This window comes from Ceratotherium simum, chromosome 7 (assembly GCF_057802395.1).
Source record: "Ceratotherium simum simum isolate JZ-2026a chromosome 7, ASM5780239v1, whole genome shotgun sequence".
Taxonomy (NCBI): domain Eukaryota; kingdom Metazoa; phylum Chordata; class Mammalia; order Perissodactyla; family Rhinocerotidae; genus Ceratotherium; species Ceratotherium simum.
In genome coordinates this window covers 10,974,259-10,986,445 of record NC_141906.1, presented here as the reverse complement: position 1 = coordinate 10,986,445, position 12,187 = coordinate 10,974,259, and the positions used below count along the sequence as shown (strand labels likewise).

At 46.5% G+C, this 12,187-nt stretch overlaps 1 protein-coding gene across 4 annotated transcripts in view; it reads left to right on the top strand.

Moving 5' to 3' along the window:
* NAV2 (neuron navigator 2) overlaps positions 1-12,187 on the top strand; it is a 697,375-nt gene that overhangs the window by 475,819 nt on the left and 209,369 nt on the right. For all 4 annotated transcript variants that reach the window (XM_087433096.1, XM_087433094.1, XM_087433097.1 and 1 more), the window contains exon 5: positions 5,301-5,559. In XM_087433096.1, coding sequence (XP_087289222.1) covers positions 5,301-5,559 — 259 coding nt within the window. The remainder of the gene's footprint in view (positions 1-5,300; positions 5,560-12,187) is intronic.

Genomic DNA, 12,187 nt, shown 5'->3' with positions numbered 1-12,187 from the left:
TAGGTATTCACCAGACAGAAGAGAAAGGTGGAGGGAAATCTAGACGGAGATGGGGCATAGGTAATACGATGGGGCAGAGGACTAGCTCTTTATGAAGACTGGAGAGACAGAAGCAGGAAGATCCTTTAGGTGCCTCTGGGAAGGAGTGGATGCTTTTGAAGTGAAGTCCGTTGCTGAGTTGATGAGCTCTGACCTGGGTTTGCTGCCTTGACCAGAGACCCAGATGCTGAACTTGTTCCTCCTCTTACCCAGAGCCAGGAAGCAGGAAGTCTTTCCAGAGTGTTAGGGTAGCAGCAGGTGGGTCATTTCCATATCCCCCTGCCCACATCTCCTGGGTTTGGCAGTGAGTGGGACCGTTCTGTCCCTCACCAGAAGGGGCTGTGGGCTCTGCTCCCACCCCCTCCAGCCACTTCCCCCGTGTGCAGAGTCGTTGACAGGCTTGGAGAGCAGTTCGCACAAGGGCTATAAGCACGGGCTGGAAAGTTATGTTGTAAATGTAGGTCGTGTAGATGGCCCATCTGGAGGAATGACGCCACAGAATCCACAGTTCCGAATCAGCTGGGGACCTTACAACGGGGCTTTAGGAAATTGAATAGGAATTCTGTGACTCTGCAGTCTGCGGTTCCTTTGGCTCTGAATCCCTTCTTCCCTACAAAGCAGGTTTCTTTGTATTAGATTATTCCAATGCTTGTGCCTGGTTAAGCAGGCCTGAGGTTTCTCTTAAATAATGTTGAAAGAAAGTAACTCTCCTATTTATCCTAGTCTATGCCCAACCTTCCCTGCAACATCTATGCAAATTAGTACCCGCCAGTGGGAGCAGAGATCACTCGGAACCGAAGGACATTAGGAACGAAGGCAATACTGAATTCTCTTGGAAATTGGAATATGGCCTGTGTGGTTTGTTCTGCAGTTTACACAGGCTGGCCACAAGAAGAGAGAGGGGAGCAGAGTTCCTGTGCTGGTTTAGACACCAGCTAGTTTGTGTCTCCTTGGGCATGTCAGTCTCCAGGTCTACATTTTTTTTTCTTCTCTGGAAATCAAGAGGGTGAGGATAGTTGATCAGATACAAAATGATACTCTTTTTCCACAACCTTGGGAATGTCAGGAAGGAAACATTTTTGTGGGCTGATGGATTTTGTTTTTAGACTGCCTGTGGAGCTAGATTACCAGGCCTCATGGAGCACAGACAAATGCTGTTTGGAAGTATGGAAAGAGCACAGTTCTAGCTATTTTGGATACTGTCTGTTATAGACCACCCATGGCATAAACTGTGTGGCTTCCCACCCCAATCAGAGCATCCAACACTCTTGAAGTGTGTTCTTAAAAGAAAATTAAACATTCCACATATCCACCAACTGGTGAATGGATAAACAAAATGCGGTATATCCATATCCTGGGATATTACTCAGCAACATAGAGAAACAAACTAATAATAAATGCACTGACATGGATGAACCTTAAAAACATTATGCTAAGTGAAAGAAGCTAGATGCAAAAGACTGCATTTTGCATGATTCCATTTATATGAAATGTCCAGAATCGGCAAATCTGTAGAAATAGAAACGAGATTAGAGGTGGTTTGGGAATTGACTGCAGATGAGCAAGAGGAATCTTTTCAGGGTGATAGAAATACTCTAAAACTGGAATTTACTAAAAATCATTGTACACTTAGTTTGGATGCAAATTATACCTCAATAAAGCTGTTTTAAAAAACCCAGAAAGATCACCATTGAGTTTTCTCTCGTATGAGATTATCTGGGATTGATTTCCTTCTGGGCCGGTGACTGGCATGAGGGGGATGAGCAGGAAGAGGCATGGACAGCTCCTTAGGTTTCCTTTGGGTGCAGAGCCCTGTGGTGAGTTCCAAGGAGCCTGCAGGTAGACGGACCGTATTTTCTGAACCAAGAATGGAAGTACAGAGTCAGGCTGTGTCCTAGGTGCTTTGTGCTCATTTTCTCACTTTATCTGCACTTAATTATCCTAACAACCTGGTGGGAAAGGTGCAGCAGGGCATATGCCCATTTTAAAGAAGAAAACGGAGGCTTAGAGAGGTTGAATCTTGTGAAAACTCTAAGTCTATAAATGATGGACTACAGAGATTCGAACCCAGATCTTTCTGGCTCCAAAACCCCGTGATCTTTATAATAGAAATGCTGCCTCCTGAGCACAAGTGTATCTGAGGGAACACTGTAAAAAGTAAACAAGACAATAAAAAGATGTTTCAGAGGATAATGCTGTGTTGTGAACCAGAAATAATTAACAAGCCCAGCAGGTAGGGAATATGACAGAGGCGGCTCCGTTTGTCTGCCCTGCCTGGGCTGGTAGATTATGAGGGGCCGACGTGGACAGCACTGCTTTTTGCAGCGGTCAAGCCCCGAGCGCCTGGATGTGCTGAATTGTGAGTTCCTCCCTTCTCTGTTTTGCTTGCGTGGTTTAAAAAACTGTATTATGGAATGTATCAAACATGTTGTCATGTGTCAAATGTTTGATACATTCCATAATAAAAGAATACTTACAGAAAAAGAATAAAGAATACTTATGTACCTGCCAGCTAGCTTAATAAATAAAACATTATCTGGTGTGCTTTTAAATTCACCACACACGATGGGTGTACAAGGAAGCCAAGTTACACAGTGTTGGGAAACCGGGCTTTGAGCCGGAAAAACCTCGATTCACATCCCAACTCCAGCATTTATGACCTTGGAGAGGCCATAAACCCTTTCTGAGCTGCTGTTTCCCCTTAAGTAAAGCAGGGGTAATACTACTCCCTTCCCAGGCTGTAGGGATTGAATGAGATCGTGCATGGTGAGAGCTTGACCTGATACAGACTCATTAGCGGGAGCTCTTGTTATTATAAACAAGTTATATATAACCTGACAACAATTATAAAAGGCACTTAAAATAAATCTTCCATGGCTTTCATTTATCCCTGTGATTAGCTCTACTTTCTCCCTCCAGTGAATTTGATTCTGAGGGGAAATTGTCTGTTTTCCCAAGTTCCTTACCAGGTGCTGCCTTGCGTGCCAGCTCTTGATGCCTCATCTTGATTCTGTCCCCCTAACGCCCATCACTGTCCAGCTGGGGGAACGTGGGTGTGTCACTTCACCCTCTGTTTCCCCATGAGTAAAATGAAGAGCCAACTGACTCGTCCTGTCTGAGCCTCCTGTTCCTTGACCCTGTGTGCTCGTAAGAACATTTAGAAGCAGAAGAGGAACAAGCCGCAGGTGCATACTTCCCCTCTGGTTTCCTTAGGATGGAGAAGGAAGCAGAGCTGAAGGGTTAAGCTGAACTGTGGGGGCTTGGCCGCCTCCTTGGGCCTTTCTCTGCTCCCTGCGTCGCACACAGTGGTTTATAAACATCCTGATTTGTCCAGGTCAGTCCTGGCTTATACCTGTCGTCTTGGCGTAATTAAAAGCTCCTCCCTTTCACTCTCAAAACTATCATGGTTTGGGGCTGGCCGGGTGCCGCAAGCAGTTAAGTGCGCGTGCTCCACTGCAGCGGCCCCGGGGTTCGCCTGTTCGGATCCCGGGCGCGCACCGACGCACTGCTTGTCAGGCCATGCTGTGGCGGCGTCCCAAATAAAGTGGAGGAAGATGGGCACGGATGTTGCCCAGGGCCAGTCTTCCTCAGCAAAAAAAGAGGAGGATTGGCAGATGTTAGCACAGGGCTGATCTCCTCACACACACACACACAAAACTATCATGGTTTGCATGATGAATTGTAAGATCGCCATAGTAAAAGCCATCGTTTTTAAGGCACAAGCTGGAGCTATATGGGAATGTCATACAGGATTCTGGGGCACAGTCATCATACAGTAACCCAGACCAGAGAAGAACTTCACTGTTCACGGTGGGCCTTCACATGTACGTTCCCATTTGATTTGCAAAGCAACCTTGTGTGATGGGGCAAACTGTGCCAATATTGCCACTGAGGCCCAGAGAGATTACGTGACTTCCCCAGGGTTGCACAGCTCGTAAGTGGTCAAGTACAGACTGGAACTCGTGCCTTAGGTTTTCCAAAAGCTGTGCTCATGTCCATTTTGTCCCACAGTCAGAACCTGCTGGCTCCCAAAGTAGAGAGTGAAGGCTGGATTCACGTAGTTTGTATTGTCAGTTTCCTTAGCACCTGGAGGAGGGGACTCTCCAACAGGAAGTAACTTAGCCTGGCCTACTCAGCAGTCACACCCAGGACACTGGCAGGCTTACAGGGAACCGGGCTTGTTTCTGAAAGGACCCCATTCATACCTTCTGCCTCTTACTGGTCCTCGGAGGAAACTCTCGTTCCTTTATCAGCAGCCTCTTCCCCAGTCTGGAGCTGACCTGGAGGTGTGCATTACCCACACAGGGGGGCTTCCCTTCCTCCAACCCCACCCCCTTTAACCCCCTTGCCAGTTCAGAAACAGAAATGCAGCCTCGGGTGGAAGCAAAGCAGAGGGAGCCCCGAGCTTCCTTCTTCTCTGTCCCTCAAGCTGGGTGGCCCCATTGCTTCACTCTCAGGGTCAGTTTAGCCCCCGGCCATCAGCATCTGGTGTTAACTGCATAAAAGGAGGCATTGCCCCAAGAGGAACCCCCTTGTGATCCATCGCCCCTGCCTGTGAGTCAATATTTTATTCCTGCTCTGCAGCTCTTCATGCATGCCTCGAGGCAAATGCATTTTAACGTCTGAAAAATTCCATCTGCGATAAAAATTTTCTTATCCCCACTCTACTCTAACTTCTTTTAATATAGGAGAATTTTTGTGTAAGTAGTTCTTTATGGAAGCAAGTCCTATAGCCTGTCCCCACACCCACCCCAAATTAAAGCTGTTTATTCAGCAGATGAGAGAGACACAGAGCCATGTGTTTGGGGGCAGGATGATTGGGTAAAGCAGTGCAAGGATCCTGGAGTGGGACAGCAGCCTTCTGGCACACTCAAGGTGGCTTGAAGTGTAGAACTCGGACTTGGCAGAGCTGCGAGGAGACCAGTGAGTTTCCTCTGTGCCTGGAGACAAGCACAGTCTTGCTCGGGCCTCTTTTTCGATTGTGTCCTTACTGAGAATTTCCTCCTGGCACTTGCCAGATATCCAGTTGCAACTTGCCTCGGGTATCCACTCTAATCCCAGTGGGGAGAATAAGCTAATTTCTTTGTGGTTTAGGCCTGATTTTAATTGACTATGATACCAATTAAGTGTTCAGGAAATCTGTCACATCCTAGAGGAATTAAACTCGTGTGAGGGCTGGAACAGCCCATCAAATGGGAGCAAGAAAGGGCTCCCAGGAAAAGACTCCTCTTCTTAACAAGAATCTCTTTACTGTCTTGCAGAAATCAGGAATGGAAACCTCAAGGCCATTCTAGGCCTCTTCTTCAGCCTCTCCCGGTACAAGCAGCAGCAGCAGCAGCCCCAGAAGCAGCACCCTTCCTCGCCGCTGCCGCCTGCCGTGTCCCAGGTGGCCGGGGCCCCGGCCCAGTGCCAGGCTGGCACTCCTCAGCAACAGGTGCCAGCCAATCCCCAAGCCCCGTGCCAGCCTCACCAGCCAGCGCCACATCAGCAGTCAAAAGCACAAGCTGAAATGCAGTCCAGGTGGGGGCTCCGCGCCAGCTGAGAAGTCTGTTTCTTCTGGGGTCCTCCTCCGTGCCGTCCAAATTCTAGCCTACACCGAGCGTGTTTTTCTTTGGAGCTGCTTCAGTGCTGAGAAATACTGGTAGTTAGTGGGGAATTAGCATGACCTTGAAATGGATACAGTGAGGCCTCCTTCTGTGCCTGGTGGAGATATGTACTTTCATAGGTCAGAATCGCCAGCAGCCAAAGCTAATTAGCTGCTGCTGCTGCCTTGACTCTGGCCTTTTATACACACGGTCCTATGCAATAAACAGCCCCGAAGATAGACCTTCAAACTTATTCCGCGTGTTTGCCTGTAAGCTGGGTGTTCGGTGTTCTATGTGTGAGTAATTTTACTCAGTGAAGGCAAAAGTTCTGTGCCAGCAGATGCCTCTGCTTTGCCAGAAGAGAAATATTGAGAGCACGGAAGAAAGATGGCAAGTGGTTCTTAGCAGGGAAGGTGGCAGCCACCTTCCCTGAGAGGGCCAGCATCCCCTGCTGGGAGCAGTGACTGTTAAATGTGACTGGGTTGTTGACCTTAGAGTGTCAGTAGTGGTGTCTGCTGCTTTGCGGCATTAGGGCCTGGGTTTTGTTGGTGTTCCCAGAGGGACCCGTGCTTGCCAGTGGGACTCACCACAGAATGATGTAGGAGCAGAACACCAGGGTAGTGACCATCTAATGTGTCGCAAAGGGAATAGTTGCATTCCTAAACAACTCTGCAGAAGATCACCTTGTAAAACATTTGTTTTGATGGTAGAAAAAGAGGATTAGGAACTAGAAAAGTTTTGACTCATAGTAAAGTTCTGGAGAAAAGTCTATAATGATTGTGTTTTTTTAAGCCGTAAACCTTTAGCCATCAAACCTAAATGTCACTGATCAAATTGATTGCTTGATTTCATTTAATCTGTGCTGGAGAGTAATGGCCTTTTCTTTCCAGTCCCTCAGAGCCCAGCATTAATAATCGTCGGGCTTCGCGCAGCCCTTCACACTCTGCCTCGCCCATCGTAGTTGGGCAAAGCACAAAGCAGGTCAGACAAAGCAGCTGCCTTATAGATGGTTACAGCTTTTTTTTCCCATGAGAAGTGCTGTTTCCCAACTGTGACGGGGTTAAAACCAGCAGTGATGGATGTGATGTAGATCAGATCCCCTAATTAATTATCTAATTATATCCAGTTCACATTATGGAAATTTGTGGGCAGCAGAGATGCCTGGCCTAGCAATGAGGAACAGACAGCCAGGCAGCCAGCCTCTGCACCCTTGCCCTTTCCTGGAGAACCACCTGAGTGGGAGCCATTCTCTGATCCCAGGTTCCCTGATGGACCTGGATGACTGAGTGGTTAGGACATCATTTCCCACAGTGCATTCTGCAGAGTGCATATTCCCTGGATGGTAACTTGCCGGGGAATGGTTCTCTGGGGGAGAAAATTCGGAAATAATCTGGGTTAAGTTGTTAGAACTGTTATTGCAGGTTTATGCAGATCCTTGAATCTGCCAACGTGCATTCATTTCTTTAGTTAGTGTTTGAATGCCTTCTGTGTGCCAGGCACTGTTCTAGGCCTTTGGGGGTCAAGGGTGAATGAGAGAGCCGAGGTGCCTGCTTTCTACATTCTACTGGAGGAGGCAGGCAAGTAAACAGGGAAGAGAAATATCAGATAGTTAGTATTACAATAAGATGATGGGATTCAGAGGGATTGCGTTGATAAGTTAGGTTGGGTTCATAGGAAGGTCTCTCTGAGGACATGACACCAAAGTGGAGATTAGATCTAGCTTGAGCAGTTACGTAAATGGTGGCATTGGAGATGAAGAAGCCTGGGAGATGAACACGTGTGCACTGTGAATCTTCAGAAGGGAGCATAGAAAGCATTCCTCAAACTTGGCCACAGAAATCTTATTTTATGGAGCATCTTACTGCAGAGGGTTCCAAGAAGCATGTGTTAACAAACACTGGGCTTGTGTCACTGAGCTATGCCAGCCGGAGGCATCCATTTCCATGGTAGGCGTTTGTTTTCTTAAAAGAACCAGGTGTTCCAGCTAGGACACGCATCTCCCAGTAAGAAAAAACATCTTTTTATTAGTAAATGCTTTACCTAGAGAAGAGCCAATCTCACTTAAGCCAAGTTTTGTATTCGTTTATTCCAGAGTGGTTCCTGCCATTGTGGCCCCTGTCCCTGCAAGGTGGTGACATGGACTGGGCTTTGGGGTTGCTAAATGTCCTCGCTCAGCCTTTATCTTGCCCAGATTGGATTACTTCTGCAGATGACTGGTTTCATCCATTATATACTGATGCTTTCCAATTTTACTTCCGGAGGATAATCTTATTCTCAAGTTCTAGGGATATGATATCCCATGTTAATGCTCTGGCTATAAATTTAAGAATAATAAAATTGTATCACTGGCCCAGTTCCGTTGTATTTCTACCCCTAAGTTCTGACTTGGATAAACAAAGTCCCAAGGGTAGTGGTTGGACCCTGGTCATCAATCTCAAATGTTGATGCAAGCCCCAAATGCCAGGTTTGGTTTCGTCCTCTGTTAGAACTCTGCCGGATATGAACAGGCCTAAATAGGGTACCTCTTGAGATAGTAAATACTAAAACTTGGCAACTTTTCCGTAATGTTTGTTAATAAAACAGCTTGGGAAGCTGGCCAAGGAAATTTGAGACATTGGCCTGAAGGAATCAGAGCAGCTCTTCCCTGATGGCCAACTGGAGACCCACTTTTATCTCTTCACTTCACTTCTTGTCATTAATTGACGTGATGGCCAAGAACTTGATCCACATAAAATTCCTCACGAGTGTAGAGTCCAGGAGAGGAGCATAGTCCCCAAGACTTGCTTCCTTCTCCATCTGTGTCTACCTTATGTGTTGTCAATATTCAGACAGCTGTTTAGGGAAAATCCAGAAAATTGCTTTATTATTTTTCTCCATTCTCTTCTGTCTCTTCCTCCACATCCTAAGTTTAGTGACACCAACTTTGTATTTCTCAGATCCTTTTATGAACGTGTATAGAAAGTATGGATGCAAGAAAGATACATATTTCTATCTTTCATAAGGCAGTAAATAAGTTTAACTTTTTCTCTTAAGCCCAACCATGATTCTTCATATTTACAAATTTATGGTCCAAAGTCCAGAACTTAGCAAATTCTGAAGACTTTAAATGATCATTTCTATACCATTGAGAGCAAAAATTCCCAAGACCAACAAAACTTGCAAATATCTATACCCTTGTTTTGGGTCAACTGTATGGGACATTCATGAAAAGCACCCTGGCAAAACAAGCATGTGAAACAGAAGCATCTAGATACTTTAGAAAAGTATAAAGTTTACTTGTCAGAGACGCCTTGCTTCAGCATCTCATTGTGGGAAGAAGGCCTTATAGTGACTGATAGCAGAAAAGATATTTGGAGTTAAAAACAAAGAAAAGAAACCACAGAAGTTCTTAGATAATCTTGATAGCAATTTCTTCACATTGGAAATTTATCAAATCAGAAACCTTAGACCTAGAAAGAAAGCTGTGTATTGTGGGAAAAGTGGGCAGAGGGAAAGCCAGGAGCATCTGCGTTGTCGTGTACTCACATATTAGTGTGTCTAACGTATCTTCTCTCTCCTCACGCGTCTCTTCCACTTTTTTCTTTCCTGTCATGCAGTGCATCATCCAAGGACTCATCTCAAAGCAAAATCATCCGCTTCACTCTGGGTCAGAAAAAGATCTCTAGGTTAGACTTTCTCTGTGTTCTGCAAAGCATGGTTTCCACCCAACCCCACTGTTCCCTTTGTTCTGGCTGCTTCCTTTTGGTCCCTCTCCCCATTTCATGTTTGCTGTTCAAGAAAACCAAACATGCTTTTGCTAATGACCCAATGTCGGAGAGTTTTGAGAGTGGCTGTGGGGTTGTTGAAGGAGTGTGTGTGTGTGACAGTGTGTAAGTGAGATTGCAGTGTACGTAGCGTCTCTGCATTTCATTGATTTTGACGTTGATTGCTTGGTCGTCAAAACCCATTCTGATTTAGGGAGAGGTGAGTGTCGAGGTGGTTTTTTTTGACAAGTTTGGCTCCCTGCTCTGTCCTGGCCCTGGTCCCACCTCACCTGCATCTCATGTATGTGTGTTGTGCTTTTCGTTGTTGTTGTTAAAATTACTAATGTGGGATGGGTTTTCTCGTGAGTTATAAAGACCTAAAGCATGAATTTAATTGGTCAGAGGAGACAAAGTAGCAAGGCAGCTATGTCTCATTTTCGTTTCTGGATGCTTTTGGGTACCGTGGTCTCATTTCTCTGAAAGTAAAAATTAGGCCTGCTTTCTAACTAGTTCTCTTGACTCAGAGTTTGGCGTCAGCTGAATCCTATGAGGACCCATTGCAGGGTATGGGAAGCCAGTTACATCGTTGTATCTACTGTTATTTTTAAGGTATCCACAGCTAATGTTTCTTGAATGCTTATTATGCACAAATTTGAATGCATCATCTAATTTAATCCTCACATCAGTCTTCATGTGGTAGGTCATTTTACAGATGAGGAAACTAGCATTTAGTTTTGTAAGTTCGTTCGGTAAGTTACCCAAAGTCACACAGAAGGTGGCAAAACCGTAATTTGAGCCCAGAACCCTCACTTTAACCACTGTGTTACATTTCTCCCCTCCCCCTCCTTTTGGAATTTTGGTATTTTTGTGGTTGTTGAAGCTGCTCTGTAAAATCTTCTGTTTCGACCATTGCTCTTGGCCTCCTGCCTCTCATTGCCCTTGTAGCATCGTGACAGAACTTGATGTGGGCTGGAATCTCCTCCTCATTCCGACTAGTATGTAGTTTTCATTGAATTCTCACTTAAAGCTAAAGGGGTACTCACACTTCATTGCTCTCTGCATCCATGTGACGGAGCTGTACTGAATGTCTGCCTGCTGCCCCACTCTTAGGCTCTAGGGGCCTTTTCTGACTGGAGTGACTTTTCTAAAAAGCTTACACATGGGGAGGCCCAACTCAGGGTCTGCCTGGTGCAGGGAGGAGCCAACGGCAGTTGCATCTCTGTAGAGCAAGTCACCATGTTACTCAGACTTGGTTCCGGGGACCAACCTTCGTCACTGCATCTCATAGCCATGTGTCTTAGTCAGCTCAGGCTGCTATAACAAATCACCATAGACTGGGTGACTTAAGCAACAGAAGGTTATTTCTCACAGTTCTAGAGGCCAGAAAGTCGGAGATCAGGGTGCCGGCATGTTCGGGTTCTGATGAGAGCCCTTTTCCTGATTTCTAGGTGGCCGTGTTCTTGCTGTGTCCTTACATGGTGGAGAGCAGGGAGAGAGAAAGCAAGCTCTCTCCTGTCTCTTATGAGCCACTAATCCCATCGTGAGGGCTCCACCTTCGTGACCTAATTCCCTCCCAAAGGCCCCATCTCCAGACACCATCACACTGGGGATTAGAGTTACAACATCTGAATTTTTGGGGGGGTACACATAGATCCATAGCACTATGCTAGAGAGTGACTGCTTCCCCCAACAAAGAACACAAGACCCAAGTCAGAGCAGACACCCACTGCACCGGCAAACTGGCTTCCCAGTGTTTTGGGTGTCATGCAAATGTCCATACATCGGAAAGGAAAGGAGAAGGGTGAGCCTGGAGGAAACCTGAAATCTAGTGTCTGTTCCCACGATGTGCTCAGTTCTGGAAGATAGAGAAAACAGGAGCTGGCTGGGAAAACAGCTAATTGGAAGCACATGCCCATCCCGTGAATGCTTTCTTATCAGTCCCAGGTGATGGAAGAAGGCAGTGGTTGGGAGGCCATGGGGAGAGAGGAAGCACTGAAGGATGAGGGCTTGTCTGCCTCTGCCCCGAGGCCGTGCTGGGCACAGGACTTCCAAGTTGACCCAAAGCCAAGGTCTGGCTTTCCTTCAGCCCTCACCTAGAATTTCTTTTGGGTGCTTTTGTCTCTGATGAGGCCAGTAAAAGGATGTTCTTAGTTTCATTATTTGCCTAATACTCTTCCTTCCTTCCTTTGCCCTACTTCCCCACCCCTGGCCTTGGGCACAATCCTGAGAAGCATTTTATTTTATTTATTTATTTATTTTTTTAAATTTTATTTATTCATTTATTTTTTCCCCCAAAGCCCCAGTAGATAGTTGTATGTCATAGCTGCACATCCTTCTAGTTGCTGTATGTGGGACACGGCCTCAGCATGGCCGGAGAAGTGGTGCGTCGGTGCACACCCGGGATCCGAACCTGGGCCGCCAGCAGCGGAGCACACGCACTCAACCGCTAAGCCACGGGGCCGGCCCCTGAGAAGCATTTTAGTTCATCAGACACCACTAAGTGTAGCAGTAAAGCCTGGTTGCCAAAAGAAACAGCCCTACTGCCTCTGGCTGAGTAGGACACCTCTCCCAAAGCTCTGGAAATGGTTTGTTGTTCAAGGGCAAATGTCAATTGAACACCAGCCAGAGACAAACACCTTGATGGGCACCAGGGATACTGAACAGGGTGGGAAGTCTCGCCCTTGAATCTGGATTCAGGGACGGGGATTATGGAGGGGACTGGTACAGGGATGAAGAATTTCCATGAATTTCTGCCATTGACCACTATCATTGCCCCCTGGCATCCCTGGTGAGCCCCAGCTATTTAGGCTTATTCTACCT